This window comes from Bolinopsis microptera, chromosome 1 (assembly GCF_026151205.1).
Source record: "Bolinopsis microptera isolate Bmic1 chromosome 1, MBARI_Bmic_1.0, whole genome shotgun sequence".
Classification (NCBI taxonomy): Eukaryota; Metazoa; Ctenophora; class Tentaculata; order Lobata; family Bolinopsidae; genus Bolinopsis; species Bolinopsis microptera.
The window spans coordinates 9,446,006-9,473,273 of NC_087072.1; the positions used below are offsets into that span (position 1 = coordinate 9,446,006).

The following is a 27,268-nucleotide window of genomic DNA, read 5'->3' on the forward strand; positions in this document are numbered from 1 at the left end:
TTTCGTTACCAATATTAAAATCGATGACTAACGTCAAACGTTTTTGTTTATTCTTACCCAGTTTGGCTCGCTTTTCCCACGGAGATAAAACTGGAAAAATGTATTTTCCTTTTTGTCACAAATGCAAATTACGTGAACCCAACCTGGCCACTACTGCGCTTTGACGGATGGTACTCCTTTCTCCATTCTCTATCTAATCTCTATCTCTATATGTATTTTTATATTTATCTCTATCTTTATCTTTCAACTCCTCTCACGACGGGCACTTGTAGCGCGATGCGTTACTGTGCCGCGCCGCGCACTCAATGAGGCTTCTCACAGATCGGCGAGATGCGCTACTGTGCCGCGCCGAGCTGGGATGAATTGACATCGTCAATTAAGACGGGCACTTGTTGGAAGACGTCGCCGCTTCGCCGCGCAAGCTATCATTCTTACTTCGAAAGAATATCATTGCTTTGTTAATTCGCAGAGCAACAATCTGGAAGTTGCCCTAACCAGAGCCCTCTCGCTTGCAGTAGCGCGGCCGAAGGCGCGGCGTCACGCAGTACGCGTATATACATGGCTATGTGAAATCTGGAAGAGTTGACATCGTCAATCAAGGCGCGTGTTACTGCACATGCCATATTAATGTTTATAAACATATTTATTGGAGAATGGAGCTGTTGTGGAGGAGTGAAGCTGCGCGTAAGGTAGAATGACAGAATGAGCGCCGTCGCGCGGCGCCAGTATCGAAGCGTGTACGACGTACGTCGACGCATAACAGGCGAGCTCTTCGCGCGCGAAGAATGAAATGCAATTCGTGCATCAAGCCTACACCTAACCATGTGCTTTCGCGCCGCTGCGGGCGCGCTTGTCTCACAAATCGTGAGGCGGGCACGCGCTACTGCAAGCGCAAGGGCTCTGGATAGAGCAACATCAAGCCAACTGCCAACAATGTGTCCATTGTTTATGTACTAAGCCGGTGCGCGATACTTCGTAGCAAGCTTGCCTTGTAGTGCGACGCACTACTGGGCTGCGCCGCGCATCTAATAGTGCTTCTCTGTTCTCGCAACCACATTGTTTGTCGTTATATCTGATATCGGCAAAATGCACCACTAGACTGGGCCTCGCCGAGCTGCAAAGGATAGACACCGTCAATTAACATTTGCCTCGGGATAATATTATATTTTGAGAAAAAAAGCAGCGTGCTTACGGTTGATTTTACTGGGCCGCGCTCAGCCTGTCATTCCGCCAAATCTTTATTCGGAATCTTTTATTCTTAATGTTTATGAACATAATAGCCTGGGGTCCCCAGGTAAGGTTGATTACGGGGGGGGGGGGGGGGGGGGAGGGAGGTTTATGGGATCGTTGATACTGGGACGACTTCGCCGCGCCGTATAATCGATGTATTTTTGCAGATGCTGATTCCGAATCACCCCCCATGACGTAGTGTAAAAACGCTTCCCTGGGGAATTATGGGCAAAAAACCAATTTGGTCACTCGACAGGCTAATAAAACATGAATTCGATTGTGGATTGTAAACCTACAATAATATTGTTGTCAGGAGGGGGGCCATTGGGCCTTGATTACGGAGGGGGGAGGGGGATAAAAATTGCTAAAATATTAATTACGTAATATATCGAACGACTCCTTTATGTTAATTTGTTAATTGTTAATTCATAATTGTTAATTTGTTAATTGTTAGGCGCACGTTATATCTCCGCCAAAAGCATCCAATTTGATATGTATGAAATATGTTTATAAATTCCTTGATTATGCACTAAGATGGCGTTCTCAGTACCAAGACCAAAATTGAACGGGGAATCGTTTAAGATCACTTTCGAGGCACCTCGACAAAAGCTTCTCACGCAATTGTGCTTTTTATGGAGAAATACGTCAATAGCGTTTTTTAACGGGTGATACTCGTAAAATATTTGTTCCGATTAGACCGTCGACGAGTCCAACTCGGCGCACGTCCTGGTAGGTTGTAAACCTACAAGCGTTTTTGAGTTTGTTATTCCCTTTTTATTTCAAAAGTATTTCAAGTGATTTGTATAAGTGCATATATTAACTCTGAATACATTACTGCATACTGGGCGGCGCTCAGCCTAGCCTGTCATTCCCAATTCCGCCGAATCTTTATAATCTTTGTAAACATGAAACATAATAGCCTGGGGTCCCCAGGTAATGAATACATTGCAAAATAATTTTTGTAGGTTTACAACCTACCAGGACGCGCGCCGAGTTGGACTCGTCGACGGTCCAATATATGGAACAGATATTTTACGAGTATCACCCGTTAAAATAATTTATCTCGATTCATGAAGTTTGAAAGAAGTTACAGCAATGCGTGCAATTTGGGGAGTGTGCTTTTGGCGGAGACATAAACTGCGCCTAATTGTTAATGCATTAGATACAGTCTGGCAGGAGCATTTTGATTTAGAGTGTAGATTAATACACGATACAGTGCTTACTGTTTAGATCCGATTAGATATAGACTTCTGCTAGGTCATAGGTGACACGGTGTAGTGTCTTTCTAAATGAAAGCTTCAGTGAGAATAGTTTATGCCTATACAATTCATTATAAGCTCAATTTTAACGTGGTTTTTAAGGCACCTTGTAGGTTTATAACCTACCAGGACGCGCGCCGAGTTAGACTCGTCGACGGTTGAAACTAATATCTTACGACTACGAGTATTACCCGTTAAAAGGCACCTGAAAATGGCGATTTTGGTTTTTTTACCGAATTTCGTAGAACAGTGCTGGCGCGAATTTTGCACAAATTTCTTAAAAACCTCCGCATAACTATTTTTTATTTCTGTCATCTTCGGCATTCAATTGTTTGAACTTAAAATATTCATTTGTAAATTATGTCCATCTCCTTTCTGCTATGTTGGACGTACCATTAGGACTTTGCATGAAAGAGTAACCGAACATAGAGCTAACTATTATAAATTATTGAAAGACCCTTCCTTAAAACATAGTGATGATTTTTTATCTGATGATAGTGACACTTACAGTTTAGCAGCTCACCTAATAGACTCACATAACCTTTCCAATAGACCTGATTTTGATGCTTCTTATAATGTTTTTATCCTAAAGAATTCTAGTCCTAGTAATTTAGAAGTTAACGAACATCTACTTATACACAAACTCAGAACTTTGAAACCATATGGTATTAATTCATGTGATCCTTTTGGTATGCCACTTTTATTTGAAAATAAAACTTTTGATAATGGTCCTTAAATTATTTCACCCTTAATGCAGGGACTAGTATATTTTTTCCGACTAGTTGGGGCCTCACAACCCCCCATACCCGAGTGCTTCCCATTCCATTTTTGAGAGTTTGGCTTCTTTTTACAGCTAACATCCTTTAGTTCAAATTAAAATTTTCTGATATAATTGGAGTATTAACCCTTATCTTTATTAGGTACTGAAGATGTCCGAAAATGTTTTACCAATGATGTTATAAAGATTTTGTTGGAATTTTTAAACTCATTCGTTGTCTGACTGTGGGAACTAGTGATTCTTGAACTTAAAATATGTCTGCTGAACTACTTACGGTGAGTCTTAATGCCTGAAAATCATATAAGGGGGTATAATAGTATAGAATGTATAATATTACTATTTGGGGTCGTTCACATTGACATATTACGTAATCAAAATTTTGGCAATTTTTACCCCCCCCCCCCCCCCTTTAAAAAGCCAGGAGTCAGGCCTGTTGGCATAGGTGAAGTCTTAAGAAGGATAATAGGGAAAACAGTAATGACCCTCCTACAGAAAGATCTGGTTGGAGCCACTGCTCCTATTCAAGTTTGTGCCGGTCTTCAGGGAGGAGTGGAAGCAGCAGTCCACGCTGCAAGGGACTGCTTTGAAGACCCTTAAACTGAAGCTATCATCTTAGTGGATGCAGAGAATGCCTTCAACTTGCTGAACCGAGAGGCAGCTCTCAACAACATGTACATTGTATGTCCAGAAGTTGCTACTTACATTATGAACACCTACAGAATGCCTTCTAGACTGTTCATTGCAGGAGGAGATGAGCATCTTTTTAGTGAAGAAGGGACCACACAAGGTGACCCACCGGCCATGGGATTTTATGCCTGTGGTAGTACCACAGGCATCAATCAATGGTATTGTACCACTGGTACAATACCATTGATTGATGCAGGAAACGTTGAGAGAAAGGTGACTCAGATCTGGTATGCTAATGACTCTGCTGCTGGGGGGAAACTGGAAGAAATGAGGAAGTGGTGGGATAACCTCTGCATTAAAGGACCACTCTTTGGATACAACCCTAAATCTTCTAAAACTTGGGTGATAGTCAAGCCTGAGCACGAAGAGAAGGCAAGAAACTTATTCCCAGATGTCAATGTGACAAGCATTGGTCGACGATATCTAGGCAGCTTCATCGGAACGGATCAAGGAAAAGAGGCTTTCATCGAAGAAAAAGTTAAAGAATGGTGTCGTGATCTTAAACAGTTAAATGATATAGCATCAAGAGAACCTCAAATAGCATACATTGCATACGTGTATGGGCTTAGTAAGAGATGGAACTATGTATGCAGAACTACCCCAGGAGTTGCAGATAGGCTTACTCCTCTGGAACAAGTAACACGCGATGAGTTTATCCCAGCTATCATCAACAGGCTGTTTAGCTGCACTGATAAACTAAGGAACATAATGGCTCTACCACCAAGATATGGAGGATTAGGTATTCCAGTGATGATGGACATGGCAGATCGAGAATATAAATTCTCCTGTAAAGCTACTAAACATCTAAAAGAAGCCATTCTCAAGCAGGTAGACAACTACACAGAGGACTGGAAACACAGCAAAGAAGTGAAGACTGAAATAACGATAAAACGAAATCTCTTCTATCAACAAAAACAAGGAGAAATACGCCAGGAGCTTGAGTCAACACCTCTGGCAAAGTTGATGTTCCAGCTAGCTGCTGAGAAAGGGGCAAGTGCTTGGTTAACAGCACTACCTTTAAAAGATTATGGATATATGATGAATAAACAACAGTTCTCAGACGCAATAGCGCTCAGATATAACCTGAACCTAAAGGATTGCCCTAAAACATGTACGTGTGGCCAGAAATACTCAGCAAACCATGCGCTCATCTGCAAACTTGGAGGATATGTGTCACTGCGGCACAACTCGTTGAGAGACACATTTGCAGAACTTACGAGAACTGTGAAATGCAAGGATGTGCAGACTGAGCCAGTTCTTCTTCCAGTTGATGGTCTAGAGTTGCCAAGGGGAACAGTCCTAGGAGACCAAGCTAGGCTGGACATTTCTGCAAGATCGATTTGGAATGCTTCAGAGAGGGCATATTTTGATGTAAGGGTATTCCATATCCCAGCCCCCTCCAATGCAAGCAAATCGATCCCTGCAATGTACAAGTTTCATGAAAATGAGAAAAAACGATGTAACAACGCAAGGGTTCTTGAAGTGGAGAAAGGAAGCTTCACACCGTTAGTTTTCTCGACGTCTGCTGGAATGGGTGGTGAAGCTGAAAGACTAGTGATTAGTGAAGAATATAGACAGTTTAGATTTGAACTTGGAGCTGCAAGGCCAAGGGTGATTTTGAAAACTTTGAGTTGTTGAAGGGTTTAGTTTTTTCCTTTTACATAGGGTCATTGTGACATTATGTGTATACTGTTTGAAAAATGTTTACCCCCCCCCCCCCCTCCGTAATCAACCGTAATCAAGACCGAACCCCCCCCCCCCCCATATTACGTAATCAAGGTTTGACCCCCCCCCCCCCCCCGTTATAGTCAAGACCCAACCCCTCTCCTATATTACGTAATCAAGATTAGACACCCCCCCCCCCCCCCCAACGGATTAATGAATGAAATTATCGCAAAGCACTTACTAAACGAAAATGTTGATTTCATAATTAACGAAAATTGTCCAATTGGTATTTCGAAAATCGGTAAAAAATTAAAATTTTGATTACGTAATCAACGACCAAAACCCCCTCCCCCTCCGTTAGGGGGGGTACCAATGGCATAGAATGGAGACAAATGGCATAAAATTCATCAAATGGCATAGAAATTTCATGGCATAAATGGAAATTTTGTTTGGCCAATTCTCCATTTATGCCAATTTATGCCATGAATTTAGGTCTTCATATTTGACCTTTAGGATGACTTTAAATTCGCAAATATTATTAGTACTTGAATAAGAGACATGTTTCATGCTTTATAACGCTTGGAATGATCGTTAAAGTCAAAGATTCATATGATTATGACAAATAAAGAAAATAGAAATGTATTATTATATCAAATATATACCAAACATTTCACTATTCAAGAAAAGCAAATTGTGAGATGTTCAAAATGTACAGAATACAAACATTGACAACTCAACGATTTTGAATGTCATCAAGGAACAATGCATCTGATGTATTTGTCTTCGACGAGTAGCCAAACATTAGGAGATCCATTGATTAGGCTATGTTCCTGGCAGTAGTACTTCATGGGGCATGACTTATAAGAAATAAATCTAACCACTCCTGTTGCAAAGTCATGCTGAGATTTGAAGACTTTAAGAGTTTCTGTACTGCCAGCTTTTAAAACTGTTGAACATCCGCATTCAGGTTGATTGTATATGCGAACATCAGAAGACACTCCAAACGCGTCCCCCTTGAATCTTGAAAGACGAGATTTTGTTGATAAAGTGCTTCTTCCTCCATTGAGCGTGAGTGTCTCAAAAGACCGGAAGGATAGTGTTCCATATTTATCTGTTGATATCGTTTCTCCATCATCACAATCATCAACTCCAGGTTCTACCTCATAAGCTAAGTCGTCCTCATCCCCGAGGCATCCAGCTTCATCATCTACAGCTTCCCAAGAAAGTACTTGGCCATGGACGATTGGCTTCCCACTCCGTTCTTCAGGATCTGCGACTGCGGCGAACACAGGGAAATTGTTTCTTTTCCCTTCTCGAATGCAGTCCCTCGATGCCCTGTCCAGCGTTTTTGCCAACTTACCTAGGCTTATCATACCACCAGTCCATTTCACTCGTTCTGCTTTCTGGCCTGTAGATTTAACCTTTTTGAGGTGAACTGTAGGATGCAAAACTGTACTTCCACGTGCATGTGCAATTGCAGATGTGTCTTCATGTAATGATAAAGCACTGTACACATTCTTTCTCTCCATTCCATGGGCCATAGTTATCGCATCCATATTTCTTGAGCGACCAGATGAAAAAGAAACCCGAATAAATGCAAACAGCTGCTCATTCTGATCACTTCCAAGGTAATAAGTGACGATTTCAGCATTAGGGAATTGCTTCTTCAGCAGAGTTAAATACAAAACAAGACCGTCACAACTCACAAGTACATACAACATATAAGATCAAGGTACGTCTGATTCGTTATGCTGACAGCTGAGTAAGTATTCTCTTTCCAAGTAACGAAAAATGTTTTTTCTCAAACAGTTCCATTTTTATTATACTTTATAGTTTAGAGTCTAATTTGGCATGATATCAGATCATGTGCTATTACATGGCCCCATGGAGAGCATTGCCAGAGCAATTGGCCAGAGAGCTCCATAGAAGTAAGGGGCCTACTCTAGCCAACAGCTCTAATACATTTCCTTCCTCAACTTCATTTTCTTCATCTAACTGCTGCTGCTGCTCAGCAACTACTTGATAGCTGGCACAGTGACAATTGTCTGCGTAGTGTATCTGTTAGCCTCAATTTTGCCTCAAGGAGGGAAGGTAGCCTCAATCCAACCTCACATAAGTTTCGATAAAGTCTCAATAACCTTCGGGCTACAATTACAAGTTTTATAGTGGGTCTATAACATGTTTCCGTACGATAAAGTTACAACTTAAAATGCGGTCGAATCATTTATTAGCCTCATTTTGGCCTCCTACAAGAAGACTCTGCGATTTCTGAAATGTTGAGCTTGAAGAGGATGAATAAATTTTTATTGTTGACACATTAGATAGTCACAATACCGAACATGCTCGAAAATATACACAAAAGTATACTTGTTAGCCTCATTTCACCCTCTCACAAGGTGGTTAGCCTCATTTTCACCTCGAAAATTTGAAGCTATAATCCGACGGAATTTCATGTGCAACATAGATATCAAGTAACTTGTGAGTTGTTAACCTGTTTCCGTACATTAAAGTTAAAATGCGGTCGAATTTTTTATTAGCCTCATTTTGGCCTCCTACAAGTAGACTCGGCGATTTCTGAAATGTGAAGTTTGAAGAGGATGAATCAATCTTTATTGTTGACGTATTAGATAGTCACAATACCGAACCAACTCGAAAATATACACAAAAGTATACTTGTTAGCCTCATTTCACCCTCTCAAAAGGTGGTTAGCCTCATTTTCACCTCGAATATTTGAAGCTTAAATACCGATTATAAATATAATCCCAAGGAATTTCATGTGCAACATGGATATCAAGTAACGTGTGAGCTGTTAACCTGTTTCCGTACATTAAAGTTAAAATGCGGTCGAATTATTTATTAGCCTCATTTTGGCCTCCTACAAGTAGACTCGGCGATTTCTGAAATGTTGAGTTTGAAGAGGATGAATCAATCTTTATTGTTGACATATTAGATAGTCACAATACCGAACCAACTCGAAAATATACACAAAAGTATACTTGTTAGCCTCATTTCACCCTCTCAAAAGGTGGTTAGCCTCATTTTCACCTCGAATATTTAAAGCTTAGATCTCGATCAAGTATAATCACTATGGATTTTACTGGGCCGCGCTCAGCCTGTCATTCCGCCGAATCTCTATGTTTATGAACATAATCTCTATGTTTATGAACATAATAGCCTGAGGTCCCCAGGTAATATGGATTATACTTGCAACTTGAATATCATGGACGTAACATGAGAAAGTTCTTTTTTGAAAGTGGTGAGGCTAATTTGTTAGCCTCAATTGTCCCTCGCAGTTAAATCACTCCTACTGAGTCTAGTGAGTGAGCTAGGAGGTCGCCGAACATCTCATTTTAAAGCCGTATCGATTTTCTATACGCATACCAAAAATCAAATGCGTAACTAAAACAGAAATGAAATTACAGAAGTTTTAAATTTTTTGTCAAAAAACGAACTTTTAGGGGTGTTTCTAATGACCAGGGTCAGTACAACAAATAGAGATAAAGGTGACAGTACTAGTGGGGTGCAGACTATTCGTTATTAAATTCTCAGTTCAAAGTTTTAAAATTTAATATTTTGAATGGCATAGAATGGAGACAAATGGCATAAAATTCATCAAATGGCATAGAAATTTCATGGCATAAATGGAAATTTTGTTTGGCCAATTCTCCATTATGCCATTTATGCCATTGGTACCCCCCTCCGTTATCAACCGTAAGCATTTGAAAACCCCCCCCTCGGCTGATTACGTAATATGTGAACGACCCCTTATAGCCGGATATTCGATCAATTTCTAAATTTTATCACTATCAGAGTGAAATTGAGTGGAATTTGAATTAAAATATTGTAAAATTGTTATTATTCTAGAGGATAAAAATAAAATGATGATATTACGTAATCAACGACCAAAACCCCCCTCCCCCGTAAGCATTTGGAAACCTCCCTCCCCCTCGGCTGATTACGCAATATGTGAACGACCCCTTATAATCATGGGTAGAGTGGCAAGTGGACCGCTGCCAGTGTCTCTCTTTCCCAAATGCCAAACAAAAGGAAATGATATTAATGATTAATTTGAATAACAAATAACCGTCCGCAAATGTAAAATGATACCGATAATGAAATCGGTCGCTCGCTTTTCCCATCCAAATACAATTGTAACAGATTAAGGGTGATCCCCTTCGTTTACATTATGCCAATTTGGAGGTATCTACAATGTTCAGAAGCAGAAAGTGGAACATGAGCGGTAAGAAAGTGGTAACTGTGTGTATCTCTTTGGAATCTCTCTGGCTGACTCCTGGGACCCACATCCCAACCACTTCCCGTTGAAATTGCATTGGTCCAAAATTGTGACTTATTTGGCTGTATTACATAATACACTCAACATTACATGTTTACTCAGTAGAAGCCTGACGATATGTCCAATACTTACGATCCAAAAGATTAAAGCCATCCATCTAGCAAGGTAACGTAGACATACGTGAACGAGACATTGCTAGCGCGAAAAAGTTGCAACGACATATCTCGGTTCGCGCGTTACGTATCTTCCATATCTCCATATCTTGCAAACGCTTCAAATTTTTCGCTGCTGGGTAAAATAATAGCCCTCGGCACATCCAGCAAATAATTTGAAGATTTTCCAGTTGATGTAAATGAATCACTATTCATGACAGGTGAGTGCAATATCGCAAAAAATAGCCACAAAAAACATGCGCTCTGATCTTCACGAAAGCACTGTAAAAATAGAATATATTTTACAAGGCTATTTTCTCGGGTAATCTAATTAATGGTACGCTTTCTTTAACTTGGCTTTATTATGTGGTAAGTTTTGACAACGATTGACAGAACTTTGCATGTAATTGCAAAAAGGAAGCCAGTGCATGCTAACGTTGCCTACAATTTATCTTGTATATCTCCGATGTAGAGAGAAAAAAAGGTCAAACAACAATATGACAGATCTATGAATCCTCATACACTTTCCTAATATGGAATACATTCATGTTTCTTTGATCAATACTGCCAAAGAAAGATTCCTAGATTGCAGTGAACATCGTATGAAAACTACACATTAATCCATTCCGAGTATTAAAGTTAATCCAAACAAACATAGCGTCTTATCTCTAACTGTTTCGATAATGGAACATTCATTTTCTACATTAATTAATATAACAAATAATATTAAAAGTGTTATTCACCACTTTATACATATCATTTCATTGTCTAAATGTAAGGTAGATACAAATCAATTCCATTTTTTGATTGATTGAAATTCGGAAATCTTTTAAGATTGGAAAGAGGATAAAAATTGGCACCCACGAGCTTCATATCTTTTATATTCGCTTATCTTCGCCTAAATTGATAAAATTGAGCAAATCAAAGCCTATAGATTTATCAAAATTAATCAATTTGGAAAATGGTGCAGTTAACTATAGCGAAATGTATATATAAAAGAGAATGCACCTTGTATATCATTTCTTTTTATGATTTGAAAGCTTAAAAAGGAACCCAATATATAATACAAACACATTTGGTGTACTCTTAAGTGTACAGCGTACAGAAATATGTGTAATATGTGTAGCTATGCCGCATATTTGACAGATGGGAGAGTGTCATCGCCATTTCCGGAATCGACTTTTGGGTATTTTTGGAATAAAGCGGCAGAAAAAGTCGGAAATTAATCTCACCAATTTTTTTATAAGTGGCAAAATTAGCTGACTAGTTACCGAACCATCTCTAAATTTGTCGCCATGAATTGCAAAATGGCGGAAATTCATAGCTAAAATTGTTGCCCGAAATTTTGATAATAACATGGTTAGGGTCGACGAAACAACTCCCCCAGATGGGAAACAGGCAAATAAATTGGCACACCGTTCTCATTTATAAAGCAAGCAAAATTTGTATACATCGTATAATAATGTACAAGTGCAATTTATAGTATGCAATGGAGAGCTTGCATCTAAAATAATATTTGCTAAACGAAAACAAAAAAACAATAAAAATAATTAACACTGATATGGGTGTGTCGTTCCGGACCATTTAAACAATTTAACTAGTGCTCCACTAATTCAATATAGCGATAACTCTTTCAACTCGGATAAGTTCAGAGACAGAAATCCTGAAAATTATACCATTGCTAAAATTGTCAACGATAAATAACACATCAATGTTGAATAAACATAGCTTGTAAATGCTTATTTAACTTTTATTATTTATTCGGAGAATGATAAAATAAAACAATGGCAAGCCACAGAGCCATGTGAATACAGTGAGTTCATAAAAAAACTTTGTTAAGGGCCCCAAGACATCTACATTTTACGTGATATACAGAGAATCAATATAAACCCTGTAGCAATGTACAATAAATATCCAGAAACTACGGTATTATAAGCATACCACGTGACCAGGACACACATCACATGACACTGCAGATAGTGCTCTTAACACTTCCAAACATCTCAATAGGTAGACCATCGTCCGAGGTGAGTCTCTGGAACTCAGGTGCGTTATCACACCGCGCGTTCCCATTGGACTCTATGTTATCTGTGTGTCGCTCAATGTCCTCAATACTCCAGTAAACAGGATGTCTGATGTATTTGACAGTGTGTTCGTTTGTGTACTCGGCTATGTTTGGCAGCACGCTGCTTGGAGATGTTGGAGATGTGAGTTCTGGTTCCCTCTCCGTCAGGTTATAGTTCGCTTCCAGGTGACGGAGTTTCTCTTGGACTAGAGCCAGCATGTTGCTGCTTGGGCTTTTCTTAGCTGCGCTTCGATCTCGTTTTGATAGCCCAGAAAGTTTCTTCCGTTTTGCTAAATCCAATTCAGAATCGTCTGAAAGTTGCATGTTATGGTAGAGTGTTTGCAAAATCTATAAATAGCTTTCATAAATAGACTTGCATTTTTACTTGAAAACATAGTCTTCTACAATGAAATTGAACTTTCTAAAAAGAAGCACAAATCTGTTTTTAGCATGTAGAAGATTATCTCTTCTTCTTCTTACCCGAACTAAGTTCAACAGAGGATGAGAAAGATGAGTGGTTAGAACCATCCTTGCCCGTCTCCTTCTTCCTTTGAACACATAGAGGAGTCGCCAGAGGGGACACCATGTCACTCGCCTCTTCTGGAAACGTCAGCGAGTTATTTCCTAAATTTAAAAGATAAGAACCGACCAAATTCTAGAATTTTCTAAATTCTTGCCCCATTTTTATTTATGCTTTGTGAGCTTCAGTGAGCACACTTTACTGTACAGTGTATATCTGCACATGGCACATCACAAACCACATGTATACATTATATCTTGGCATGGTTGTTGTTCGAGTTATATATATACGAATTTCTAAAGTGAAGGCAGTTCCTTTAACTTGATTAAATAATTAATATAAGCCACAGCAGCGTTAGCACGTGCTAGCATCACATATCATGCACACATTCAATTACAATGACAACATTTGTACACAAAATGTACATATTTTGAGTATCTCTGACAAATTATCACCTCCAAAATGAGTACTGAGTAGTCACGTACCAACCACCACACCTCTCAAGGACCACCATGGTCCTTCTAGAACAAACCCTCTTACACCAATAGAGGTTTATTACTAAATAAGCAAGAAAAACATGGGCCCTGCACCATTAACTATGCTAACAAACCTGACAAGTATAAACCAAGGGGGCCCTGATAATACTAACTCACCTGATTCCAGCGAAGTAGATACAGTGAGGGGGGAATGTCTCTTCTTCTTAAGAGTACTGGGTTGAGACTTGCTAGCAGCTAGATAAACCTCGTCTGCTGGACCCTCCTCCTCTTCTATGTTCACAAGTCCTCCAGAGGGAGGGGTCGGTCGTCGGAACAACCTACAGTCGATACTAGATAGTTATGTAGCATGTCTTTTAGAACAACCTACAGTCGATATTAGATAGTTATGTAGCATGTCTTTTAGAACAACCTACAGTCGATACTAGATAGTTATGTAGCATGTCTTTTAGAACAACCTACAGTCGATACTAGATAGTTATGTAGCATGTCTTTTAGAACAACCTACAGTCGATACTAGATAGTTATGTAGCATGTCTTTTAGAACAACCTACAGTCGATACTAGATAGTTATGTAGCATGTCTTTTACTTTTATTGGAATGTTAGGATTTTATGTTGCGTACACTGTACATGGGCTCGTAAATATATGTACAGGCCCACTAATTATGTATTTCATGCCATCAGCTTGGAATATGTTTATATAGCTCAGAAATTATTCGGGTTACCCAATTAGGATATGATAATTGAGAAAATGAGAATGGTGTACAGACTGAAAGTAGCCATATAAAAGTAGGCAACTTCTAAATGTAGCAGGTAAAATAGAGCCGGAGAGTGTTCTTACCTGGTAAGAGTCTTAGAGCGCGGCACTGAGTCGAATATGCCACCATTAGAGTTGGTGTCCTCGTCCTCACTGTCATCTGAAGACGACCCTATTGCGTGGATGTTTAACGAAGCAATAGTTCGACGTGATGTTCGCTTCGGTGACGCTTTCATCTTTCCCGTAAAGAAGGTGTCCTCGTCACGCAGGAATTTGTCGCCGCCGAGAGTTGGAGATTTGGAGGGTTCCTCCTCTGAGCCGCTGCAGCTGCTCCCTGGTGGTTATTAGCGGTTACTTGAACGGTTCTTGGAACTTTGGATTGGTACAGTTATTGTGAATATCGAGATCTCTCATCTATGCTGTTGCTGCAGCCGGTAAGATTTTGATTATAATTTATATATATAAAAAATCATGGCTCAACCCTTGAAGTACAAAATTAAAGGGTTATTAAAGCCGAAGAGATAAATAATAATCAAGAGAAGGTAAAAGTTCAATTTTAAAGATCGCTTTATAAAGCTTGCAAAATTAATGCTTCAAATACACCATTGAGTTTCAATTTAAAAAGGTCTTGCTGAGCTATTATATATAAGGGGGCTATTTAGCAATGTTAACAATGTAACTAGCGAGAGTACCTACTAAGTTCTCCACCATTTAGACGAGACACAATAAGAGATATTAACTCTATAAAACCCCTAACTCGGACCGTTGTCAGCTACTATAATTTAGCTGCAACTTTGTAACGTGCTGGATATTACAGCTCAGGGGCTTATACTCTACACTCTACAGCTGTGCGAGGTAAATATAGGGTGCACACTACATAGTACATAGTTCATAGTGCATTCTACATAGTACATAGTACCTAGTACATACTACATTAATTCAATATACATGCCTTCGATTCTTCAGAATATCTTAACGTTATATTCAAACAAGACATGAAAATGAGATGCGCAAACTGAGTGTGACCTTTGTCGTCCCATGACTTCGGTTTCTGCTAAATCTTCTGAAAGGTCACCGTCGAGAAGGTTTAATGTTCGAGGTCCCTCGAGGGTATATTTCGAGGCTTAACATTTGAGGGCAAATGTTAAAGGTTTGATGTTCGAGAAGCTGCGATACATTTCATTGTGAGTGTATTATTATAAAACCCAATCTATTAGTTTTGGTAATTTGTTAATCTGTCGATGCACAGCTGGGGCACAGTTGATTTAACGTTAAAAATAGACTAATAATTTCTAAATCTAGAATTAACTTCAACGATACAGAAGTTCATGTATAAGGCAGAAGCTTCTACGCGTACGGTTACAGAAGTGAAGCGCAAAACAGAGTTGAACTAGGTTTAACAACTTCATTGCAGTAAAAGATATATTGTGTAGTACACGTAAGACGGTGAAGATATATCTTGTTAAACAGTATTTAGTATTCCCTGAACACCATATAAAGCTCATCTCATCCTCATTACTTATATCAGTACTACGTGTGTTAGATATAAAACAAACTGATAAACAGTTTATTTTATATCAGAAGTGGTAGCGCGAGCGTTATAGTAAAGTTTTTACCATTAAGTCAATGCATGGGTTCTTGAAAGCCTTTACAGATGTATGAGAATTGCCTTTTTTTAATGATATGAGCAGTTGTGGAGTTCAATTGCTATATCCCGTACAATACTTGCATTTTCTTGAAAAACTTTTAAATGAGATGAATAATGAATATTGAATATTGATGATAATTGATCGGTGATCATTTTATTTCTCGATTCGCAAGGAATATAGATAGAACCAGCAATCAGAATACTATTATTATTATCAACAGTTAGGAGTCAGGAAAACATCGTTTAATCATCTGCGGAATGTGCTATACTTTTGTCAGAAAAGATAATAACTAACTTCCTTCCATATGAATTATGATTATTTATTTTATAATTATAAAAATGGGCTTGCGTAGTGGAATGTTGGAAACTATTGTACACTTTCATCGTGTCTCGATGCATGGATCCATATAAAATTGAGTTTAGTCGCAGAATATTTTCATTCTGAATGCTTCAATTAATGTCTAAAATTCAATATGGAGATAGTGTTTCTTAGACCATGATAAGTGACAAGGAATGTACGTCAAGTACACATATTTACTGCAACAGCCAACGTTCAACTTCAAGATTACGCTATGTAACGGTATATTAGTGCGTGGTTACATTTCTATAATTTTATAGTTGAATATTTTCTGGTTCTTCGGTAGGCTGAACAGTGAAGATTTATCAGATCTACAATACACATTAATAAGTGTAATTGCATGTTTTCAACCACGGAGAAATAAGAAATTATTCAACAACTTACCTCATGAATATTTTAATTAATTTGTAGGTCATGCGACGCTCGTCAATTTAACCGCAACATCTTTACCAGCAACATGTTGAGGTGAAAACTTAAGTAACGTGATCATTGACCATGATTGATCTTTAGGAGAGGTTATCCCTTCTTTTAATATGATAACTCCTTATTTGCAGATTACGTCATGACAATTATTACGTTATATTGTTATCATAAACATTATGATGACATTAATCTAACCAGTCAAATGATGTTTGAAGTAGTCAGAAGCAGTTTTTGCGTTTTAAATGGATATGCTTGATGACGTAGAAGAGGCGTTTAGTCTTAAAAACATACTCAACAGTACCAGGAGAACTCAATATCTATCCTAATTTATCAGTCTGATTACTATATTATAACAATTGATATCACGGCCCTTAAAAAGCACAAATAATATACATATATGTATAACTCCTCTGTGACTAATCGACTGACTACTATACTGACCACTGTACTGACTACTTATACTGTGCTGACTACTGCACTGTACTGACAACTCTACTGACTATGCAAAAATTATCAAACTCCTGAAATAGTGAACACGTTTTTTATACTGAAATCTTCCGAAATGTGCTCGATAGAGCACGCGTGAGGGCGAAGTGAACAGTAAAAATATAAGAGTAACCCTTTATTTTCCTCGCGTACTGCGTAGGAGCTGATAGTTGAACTACTAAATATTCAAGCATTTTACGGAAAGTTCTAGAGGAAAGAGTGATTAGCATGATATAAACTCAATTCAATCTATAACAGGTCTGGTGTTATGAACATTATTCTGACTAGACTGGGCACACGATTGAAGGTTGTAGATCAGGTGGTACATCAGCTAGTAAAGGTATAAAACACCGCCCGTTTCTGAGAAGTACAGCTATCACCAGAACATCACGTGTCATCACGTGACAACTCCCCCACGACGCTCACTAGAACTCATATTACTAGAACGGGCAGCCGAGCTGATACATTTGTTATAACTTACATTATTCATATTATATCAAAGATACAACTGTAATGAATATCATATAATGCATTATAGAGTTATAGGCTGTTTAGTGTACTTGGCTTTTCATTCTCTCCAGTGTGCAAATGCATTGTAACTTTGTAATGTATACGGCGAACGTTCTAGGCTATAGTTGTTCTTTTGATCAAATAATTACTGAACATGCAATTTGCAAACGTAAGGGCCAATTCATAATGAAACATGATATTAATATTATCAGATAATATGATATTATGATACAGTGACCAAGTAAGGAGATGGCTGAATCAATAGAAGATAATATTATGATTTGTTGTAGAGGTTAACTTTCAGAAAGAACAAATGGGCAGCGAAAAGTTGCTTCGTCAAGTTGATTTGACTAATTATTATTGGCTTGTAATGAATCGGTATTTTTGTAATCACTGTGGGGATTCTTAGCTTACTGTTCATTACATCCCAAAATTTAACGAGATCTTTCACTTTAGGTTGAACTCCATCAACCGACTTCGAAGACGCTGATAAGGATTATATTTAAACATCAACTAAATCTCATTGACATTTAAAGGTTAAAAGGTTAAATGCTTTAAATTGTAGCTGAACAAGGGCGGGAAAAGGTTTTTATCTTTATCGAGAGGTGATAAGAGGTGATAAGAGTCAAGGTATTGTAACCTGGCTACGTTACAGGTAACAAATTACGGTATATAAATACAGGTCTGTATTTATATACCGTAATTTGTAATTTGTATACACAATTTTAGAAACTCCCACAAATTTCAATACCCACATTGAGAACCCAAATCACTTGTGCTCACATACAAATCTGAGTACTACGAGCTTTAGGCTGCACATGCTTATGAAATAACCGTAGATCATGGTCTTGGTTCCACCTGCTCTGGCTAATGGAAATTAGATCCATGACACATTATACAAAATAGGCAAGGATAGGCGAGCACATTACTGATGGATTTTCCGAAGAATTTTGGGCAATGAAGATCGATGTTGTGCCACAATAGACCTTGATAGTTTAATTGGTCTTGATAGTTAATATAAACTACTTCAGCTCACAGCTTTATTGTGAATTATGTACAGAGAGCTAGCAAGAGAGCTAGCTAGAGAGTGCTAGCTCGAGTTTGGTGGGACCGGACCCTGGGCGACTAAGAAAGAGCTGCTAACACAGTGTTCTACGCTACCTCTGATCAGTAACTTATAATCCTTGTCCCTGACAGGGAGAGCAATACTAGCCACGTGTTTAAAACTCCTCTCCATCAGCCCCTGCATCAGATGGGGCCCTGTATTCCTTTTACGTCTCATCAACACTGCACAAGACACGTTATGGTTACTGGCGCCGTATTTGGTCGCATTTGGGTGAGCTCAACTATCTTATATTTTGGAGCTCGCACTTTGGGTTTGCAGTAAAATCATCAATCTTTTTTTTCATAAAATATGATACATTTTTTATCAACATTTTCAGCGAAGTCGCGCAGCATGCGTTAGATTTTCAGCCTTGAAGCGAAAGCTCAAAACAACGTATCATAAACCCATGATCGCTTAGCAGCAAATTCATCATATCATGAACACCGAACCCAAATTAACACAATATATCATATTCATGATCAAAATAGCAGATCCCAAACTGAAATAGTCAGGCAACAGAAGAAGCTTTTTCTCTCTTTCCATTGCTCCTGCCTGACTTACCACTGGTTCGGAGACTCCCCAGTCTGTAGTGGTGTTTGTTTTGTTTTCTCCTAGAACTTGAGGAGGTGGTCGCGGGGGCAGCTGCCACTTCGGGGGTGGGAGCCACTGCGGTTACTGTTTTAGGAGAAGCTGTCGAGGTGGTTGTGTCGGCGGTTGTGTCGGCGGTGGTTTCCCCTCGGGTACTCTCGGGTATATCCCTACCTCGCCAGCGCCTGAGGGTATTTTGTAAGAAAATGTCCGATAATCGGAGAGTAGCAATAATTTACAGTTTTACAAAAAGTGCTTCAAGAACAATCATTTCATGATACTTCCAGAGATTAGTTTCACCCAAAAAAAAAGAGACAGAAATCAGAGTAAGACCAGTCAAGGATCAATGGGCACACATCACGACCTCTCTACGAGATTTCAGAATACTCTCCCTCAGTACTTCCGGAGCAACTTCCAGACGAGGAAAAGGTGAGTATACAGGACGTGAAGGTGAGAATATGACACGTGACTAGTCACCATAAAGTGCCTCACTAAATTCTATCAGTCCTTCTCAGACCACCCATCAGAACATATGATTACCTAAACTTTACCCAGGCATTTGCAATACCATTACGAATAAAACTCCCACCACCACCGCCGCTGCTGCCAGATTTGCAGCGGTCATCGGCGTGACCGTCGTGGCTATTTGGTTTGTTGTCGTGGTAAACAGCCTGACCGCTCAGTTTATCGGCTTGACCGCCGAGGTTGTAGGCCTGACCGCCGTACGGGTGGACTTGGTTGCGGCGCTGTTTTGAGGGACTGCCGCAGTAACTGGTAGGCCGCAGTAACTGGTGCTTTTTCGAGGACAAACTGATAAAGGTAGCGACAAATAACGGATTATTGTGGGGGGATCAATCTTCATTAACAAAACATATTCCAATTATTCATTACATAGCATATTCAGCAGAAATTTTTTAAAATATAGCAGTTATATCATGGAAACGGATGCATTAAACGCCTGGATAATGGATTTGGCACAAAGCTACAAGTAGAGTAAACTCTGGGAAATATCTCAAATGAAGCTAAGTATCGGAAAACAAAGTGTAAAGCAATAAGCGATCAATTTACAATGCTTATGAGCAGGGGTCGACCGAGGGCAGGATTTTCGACCGAGGCCGAGGCCGAGGAAAATACAGTTAGTTAAGACCGAGGCCGAGGACAACCGAGGTTTCTTTTTTTGACCGAGGCCGAGGCCGAGGCCGAGGAGTGCAAATTTTGACCGAGGCCGAGGCCGAGGCCGAGGAATTTTGGCAGAAAAATTGTTGGGAAAAAGGGCATTGTTTATTAGGAAAAGCGCACTGTACCTAATCAGATTGTACTGTGTACTATACTGTGTACACACGTTACAATCATTATGAAGGGGCAAGTTCGCCAAGAGTCAGGAGTGGGCATGCTAATAAGCAGAGCTATCCGAGGTACCGCGACAATTGACCCCCCGACAATTGACCCCCGACAATTGACCCCCCGACAATTGACCCCCCGACAATTGACCCCTATGTAATTACACTGGGGTCAATTGTCGCGAAATCTAGGGTTTAGTACGACAATTGACCCCCCGACAATTGACCCCCATGTAATTACACTGGGGTCAATTGATCGGGTCCTGGGTCAGGGTTAGGGTTAGGGTTAGGGTCAGGGTCAGGGTTAGGGTCAGGGTCAGGGTCAGGGTCAGGGTCAGGGTCAGGGTCAGGGTCAGGGTCAGGGTCAGGGTCAGGGTCAGGGTCCTGGGTCCTGGGTCCTGGGTCCTGGGTCCTGGGTCAGGGTCAAGGTCAGCCGTGGGTCAATTGTCGGGGGGTAAATTGTCGGGGGTCAATTTTCGGGGGGTCAATTGTCGGGGGGTCAATTGTCGCCCACCCCTATCCGAACCTTGCTGAGCGTTCAAGGAAATATCTATCTGCGCCGGCGAGCTCAGCAGCACCAGAGAGATTGTTTTCTACAGCAGGGCACATCCTGAAGTTAAATCGCCTCAGCCTTAAGCCAACAAACTTTGAGGGGTGCTTGTTTCTCAAAAAGAACATCGGAACATTTGGGGACAACTTCGGCCCCTGTCCAAATGAATTTGAAGCCCCAAATAAAGAGGACTGTCCCCCTTCTTCTGAGCTGTGCACAGAAGATTATTCTGATTCAGAGTGCTCAGATATTGTCATTTCATCAGACGATGAATCTTAGACTATGATATTTTTAGTTTTGTGTCCTGGTCAATTGGTCGTTTTATTTTCAATTTTACAAATTCGTTTACATTAACCTCACAAACCTTACAAAAATCCTCGGTCAAATCCTCGGTAAAATCGTCAAATTTCGCCGAGGCCGAGGAATTTCGAATCTATTTTTGACCGAGGCCGAGGCGAACCGAGGAATTGTCCTCCTGACCGAGGCCGAGGCCGAGGCCGAGGAAAAATCGCCATTCCTCGGTAAAACCGAGGCCGAGGCCGAGGACTCGGTCGACCCTTGCTTATGAGTACAGTATTTACGGTTTATGAGTACCGTATAGTATAGATAACCCAGCGGGGCAATGTTGAATGTTGATGAGTATTGAGTGATAAAAGAGGACCCGCCAAAGAAGAAAAAACAAATTGATTAGCTGGAGAAATGATCAATGTTGAAAAGTTAAAGCGGGAGAAATGATCATATCAGTGTTGAAAAGCTAAAGACCAAACCACTCTATTGTACGTTACCCTTTGCCCGTTTCGCACAACTCTAAAAAGAAACTGATACAAGCATTGCTACACGATAGCAATGAAGGTGACTGCATTGCAGGGATGGGTGTGTTTTCCCTTTTATTACGGGGACTGTTCAAAGGTCCCCCCACGGTGTCTCTCCTCCTTTTAATGGTTCAGTTTCATATTTACGAAAGAATACTTTAAAACTTCCATTATTTAGTCGCAATAGATAGTAAACATGCTCGCAGTCAAGCAGGTTTCATGTAACTATTAACCCATTAAGTCAATGAAAGATAAAAAAGTAGGCATCTAAATAATCTGTTCACTGTTGCGTTGCTAGTTCGAGCATCTCTGATTACGGCGGGAAGTACCAACCTTGTTCGGATGTCGTTGAGCAAATCAACGTTAGCTTCTGGCATACTGCCACGCCGTTTGTCAGTTATACTGATGCTCTCTACAGCCGGCACCATCTGATGTACCACCTCTTTTATCCTCTTCTGTTTCAACTGGGGTTAGGGTGTTAGAACAGGGATATATATTTTATATAAGATAAGGTTCAATTGTAAATTGATCAAAAATCTTTCTCCTCTAGCCTTCTCGAATATTCATGTTAGTCTTGAAATTAAGGACTGGGAATATTTGTAAGCATGACTGGAAGACTTGTTATAACATTCAATGGGCGGGTGTCCAAACAAAGCTGTTAATTCGGGCCGGAAATTTAACAGAAAAATTAGAACATTGCGACGGATTTAACCGTTTCATTATTATATTTAAGTATTTAGCACATGACGTTCACAAAAACATTGGTCACATACACAATCAGGGCCAGGGTGTAGGAAGCCCTGTACACAATACGAACCTGTTCCGCTAGAAGTAGGTATGTAGCCGAGATATAATCGTAACTATTGGCATCTATCGATTTCTTCAGAAGCTCTCGAGTTGCTATCTTGTTATCAGATAGAATTTTAGCCACTTTTTCGTGTTCTTCTGGAGTTATACCGACCTGAATTATTAAGAGTTACGACTTATGAGGCTTTAAAGCAGGGTGAATATTTACGGTTTCTAAATGCAATAAAAATGTTATAAATTTGATAATTGGTCAGTAAGACACCCCACGCCCATCCAACGAAGTGACTAGACACTGTACATCGATATCGATACATTTGGTTTGAAGATCTTGGCAAGGATAGAGTCATACCTTACTTCTTTCGACTATTAATTAGGAATGAATTTACCAAATACATTTACAGTGTCAGCCACGTAAACTAATGGAGACGAATATTTATATCTTCTTGGTAATAAACTGACGACATTCAGTGGTGTGGTGCAGTGTTGAAATGATTTAGATCTAAAATTAGTAATCACCTCATGAACGAGCCCGTTGATAGGTCCACCTATTTTAACTTTGGAGCACCAGGGGTGAGCCAGCACCTCGTCCACCGTGATCCGGTCCTTTGGGTCAACCACTATCATCCGGGATAACAAACTGGAGGGTGTGACGTCACTTTTGTTTAACACATGATCGATATTTGGGACTTGTATAGGTTTTAAATGTCAGGTAGGGATCAGGTATATAATTATATCATATCGAGTTGTAAGGACCGCCTAATTATAGGTTTATAATATGTCGTGGAGACTGTACTTGGGAAATCTAGCAAGTATTTGATAAATCAACATTCATTTGGGGAGCCATTGCTGCTCAATTTGCTGCATAACTTACTCTTTGAGGTCATCTGAAATCTCGTCAGGCATTTCGTAGCTCCCGTCCATTATCTGCGGGGTGAAATTAGAATAGAGGTCCAATGAAATTAGAATAGAGATCCAATGAATTATGAAGAACAAAAAACAACGCCTATCATTGAACAAAAGTCCGAAGTTTGGGAATAAGGAACGAATATCTTCCATTATAAACCGAAGATATCAAAAATTCAGTTGATCGCGTAATTATAATGCAAATTGTGGTACCTTGGTGAGAGTCTCACTCTGGTTAACCTCTGAGAAGGGCAGTCTGCCAGCCACCATCTGGAAAAGCATGACACCCAGGGACCACACATCTACAGCTGGCGGATCATACTCTTCCTGGAGCAGGATCTCCGGGGCGGAGTATTTCCAAGATCCACAGTACGTCATCAGCTTCTCACCTGAGAGAACCGAGAATAATCTAGAATGTTCGGTGGAAAAGTATTAAAATGTACATACGTCTAATTATAGATAAGTGTGTAAGTAAGTGGTGTTATTCACCACAATTCAATACCAGTGGTATCAATCCTAACATACATTGTGTGCACGTTACAAAATTAAAACAGGACCATTTTTGATGCAGCACAACATTCCACTCAACGGTTAAGCCTCTTTGCCACCAAGTCAAGACTCAAGAGTTGGTTATACAATAATATACAAAGTGATAGCATGAACGCACACAGCTAATTTTTAAACCATTTTAGCAACCAGGTCATGTTCAAACTTGACAATGACTATTATTTAAATGTAAAGATTATCATAAAATTGGAAGATTTGAGCCTGCTGCAGTACCAGCTGTTAAACTTAAAGGTGCCAATAATTAACATTATACAAGGGCACAGCTCCACTCTCTAACCAATAGATTGCATTAGACGTGCTAAAATCTTGATCGACATTTTTTACTGGGGTCACGATCCGATTAGAAGGCATTTTCATCCTGCAACGTATTAGATTATACGATCTAGCGAGAATATGTGGGGATCTGGGTTCTTTTAATGTGCACCATATTTGGCTTAAATTATGTGTTCAAAAAATTGTGCAGTCATTCCTGCCCTGCCCAGCCCATCTAACCTTGCAGGTTACAATATATATAGTATATATTTAAGGGGAGATACACCAAAACCGTTTTTGCTCCGAACATCGATTTTATTTTATATTATTTTTAAATAGACAAAAAGAATAAGATTGTACACCTTCAAAAATTTTAAAAAATATTCCCTCCTCGAGAAAAAAAATATTTTTCTTTTTCGAAAATTTTTAAAATTTGGAGAAGTCTGTCACTGTAATACCGATAGTTCGGCCATTTAAAAAGTTTTTTGGCTGATTTTTTTACTGAACATTACTTACACTCCGTACTAGAAGCCATTGAAAGGATTACATAATTAAACAATAAATGACCAAGTTACAGACCGAACAAGGTGAAAAAAGAAAAATTGGGATTTTTGCCTATCACCAAAGTTGTACATTTCACCACCCGCCCAGGTCATCAGATATCGCTTCAAAAATTCTTGTGAGTGTAGTTGATGATCATGGCAAGCTTTTTGGAACCGGATTTCTCTCAATTTTGAGTTTTAAGCTATGCAATGTGGCCTCAAACGACTTAGTAAAATTCATCGTAAAAAAGGGCAAAAAAGGCAGATTTAAGGCTTAAAATGCCTATAACTCAAAAAGTGTCAGTTTTTTGAAATAATTTTTACAGGATCGTAATCAGCTTGGTAAGACGAATCTTTTAGTACCAAATAGGTGCTTTTAGAAGACAAATTGTCTTAAATAATTTTCTAGCTCGAACACAAGGGTCCCCCCTTGTATAAATTTTGTACAAATTGTACACATTTTTTTACAAATTTTGTGGCTTTGAATATTATAAATGTCGTACTAAAAGATTCGTCTTACCAAGCTGATTACGATCCTGTAAAAATTATTTCAAAAAAACTGATACTTTTTGAGTTATAGGCATTTTAAGCCTTAAATCTGCCTTTTTTGCCCTTTTTTACGATGAATTTTACTAAGTCGTTTGAGGCCACATTGCATAGCTTAAAACTCAAAATTGAGAGAAATCCGGTTCCAAAAAGCTTGCCATGATCATCAACTACACTCACAAGAATTTTTGAAGCGATATCTGATGACCTGGGCGGGTGGTGAAATGTACAACTTTGGTGATAGGCAAAAATCCCAATTTTTCTTTTTTCACCTTGTTCGGTCTGTAACTTGGTCATTTATTGTTTAATTATGTAATCCTTTCAATGGCTTCTAGTACGGAGTGTAAGTAATGTTCAGTAAAAAAATCAGCCAAAAAACTTTTTAAATGGCCGAACTATCGGTATTACAGTGACAGACTTCTCCAAATTTTAAAAATTTTCGAAAAAGAAAAATATTTTTTTTCTCGATGAGGGAATATTTTTTTAAATTTTTGAAGGTGTACGATCTTATTCTTTTTGTCTATTTAAAAATAATATAAAATAAAATCGATGTTCAGAGCAAAAACGGTTTTGGTGTATCTCCCCTTAAAACGTTAAAAACCATATATGATACAAGAATAGAGCCACTTAAACTGGGAGAAGCTAAATTTTGTTGCCAATAGTGACGCACATAGTTGCCATAATACTTCAATTTACGTAACACTTAAAGTGTTCCCAGGCAGATAGTGCAACTAAGTTCTGGAGTTATAGTATTTCATACCATATACGCAGCTAGAACTCTGCTTTTACGTAATATCAGCAGATAACTTAATAAACTGGCAAGGGCGAGTCATCTTGTGATGCAATATTACGAGATGAAATGGTTAGTGTTGAAATAGTTACGAAACTATACTTAAAGTAGCTAAAATTTACCACAAATTGAGACTAACCGGGCGAAAACTCGTTACTAAAACCAAAGTCCGTAAGTTTGAGTACGGAGTAATCCTCATTGAATATGATATTCTCGGGTTTGAGATCTCTGTGAACGATGTGTAGATGATGGCAGTAAGCGATAGCACGTATGATCTGACCAAAGTATTCCCGCGTCCGTTCCTCGCCGATCCCGTCCGGCATTTTATTGAGGTAGTCCAGGAGGTCACCTCCACTGCCCAGCTCCAGGACCAGATACAGTTTGTTCTTTGTGGTGATCACGTGATATAACCTTACCACGTTGGGATGCCGCACTAGCTTCATACATTGTACCTGTGTTAGGGGAGAGATTAGTTGAACAATCATTAAATTATCGAGGAACTTTCAGTAAAGCTGATATTATATTATAGTGGTACCATTATGGTACTGCACAGCTAGATCAGTAACATGATATCATAAAGCTGCAAGGACACGAGTCTAGACTTTGGTTATCCAGTATCCACGTTTTAACAAACCTCCTTCAGCAGATGGTCTGTCTCGCGCTGGTCTAGCTTGGTCTTGTCTATCACCTTGACAGCGACCATTTGCCCTGAGAAGACATGGCGCGCTAGTCGCACTATTCCATAGTGCCCTTTACCTGCAGACAAAAAGTTTTAGTTGTATAGAACAGAGATTATCAGAAAAAGTTTAGAAGTGTGACAAAATAAAAGGGGTGAAGATGTTTTTTTTTAATTCAAGTATTTCCCAAAATATACTTGCTAAAAATGTAACATTTTTGACAGAATATATAATATGTATCTCACCTAAAACTTTATCCAAGTCATATAGACCAGCTATATTGCTCTCCATACAAGGGCCACATCTAAGTTAGAGTGCGAGTAGCACATCTCTTCGTCACATGACACTATTTGAGGTTTCATCGGTTAAACAGGTGGCATGTTAGACCGCGAACTATTAAAATTTATTTCTAAAAATACGAACAAAACCAAATTTGGCATTTGAACAGTTCCCTACAGAAA

At 39.3% G+C, this 27,268-nt stretch overlaps 1 protein-coding gene across 17 annotated transcripts; it reads right to left on the reverse strand.

Moving 5' to 3' along the window:
* Positions 1 to 10,682: 10,682 nt before the first annotated feature.
* On the reverse strand, positions 10,683 to 27,174 carry LOC134811342 (SNF-related serine/threonine-protein kinase-like). Of its 17 annotated transcripts, none has more exons than XM_063818169.1 (15): positions 27,053 to 27,174; positions 26,765 to 26,886; positions 26,270 to 26,582; positions 23,647 to 23,822; positions 23,402 to 23,454; positions 23,047 to 23,167; positions 22,541 to 22,684; positions 22,057 to 22,187; positions 21,697 to 21,843; positions 18,995 to 19,206; positions 17,743 to 17,814; positions 13,988 to 14,237; positions 13,305 to 13,465; positions 12,612 to 12,755; positions 10,683 to 12,442 (listed from the first exon to the last, which is right to left on the reverse strand). In XM_063818169.1, exons 1-15 carry the CDS (start codon positions 27,096 to 27,098, stop codon positions 12,027 to 12,029), a joined length of 2,508 nt encoding a protein of 835 aa, XP_063674239.1. In that variant the 5' UTR covers positions 27,099 to 27,174; the 3' UTR covers positions 10,683 to 12,026. The 17 variants fall into 17 exon arrangements, with proteins under 17 accessions (XP_063674239.1, XP_063674232.1, XP_063674225.1 ...); XM_063818162.1 differs by having other exon boundaries at positions 13,305 to 13,477; XM_063818155.1 differs by lacking the exon at positions 17,743 to 17,814 and adding an exon at positions 18,490 to 18,615 and having other exon boundaries at positions 12,612 to 12,731.
* Positions 27,175 to 27,268: the final 94 nt, after the last annotated feature.

Bases quoted from the DNA above. Each gene is read 5' to 3' on its own strand.
- LOC134811342 (XM_063818132.1), bottom strand. From the start codon at position 27,098: ATGGAGAGCAATATAGCTGGTCTATATGACTTGGATAAAGTTTTAG. The intron at 12,756-13,304 runs GTGAGTTAGTAT...TTTTAAATTTAG, and splicing joins ATCTACTTCGCTGGAATCAG to GAAATAACTCGCTGACGTTT. The intron at 12,443-12,611 runs GTAAGAAGAAGA...TGCAACTTTCAG, and splicing joins CTCTGTTGAACTTAGTTCGG to ACGATTCTGAATTGGATTTA.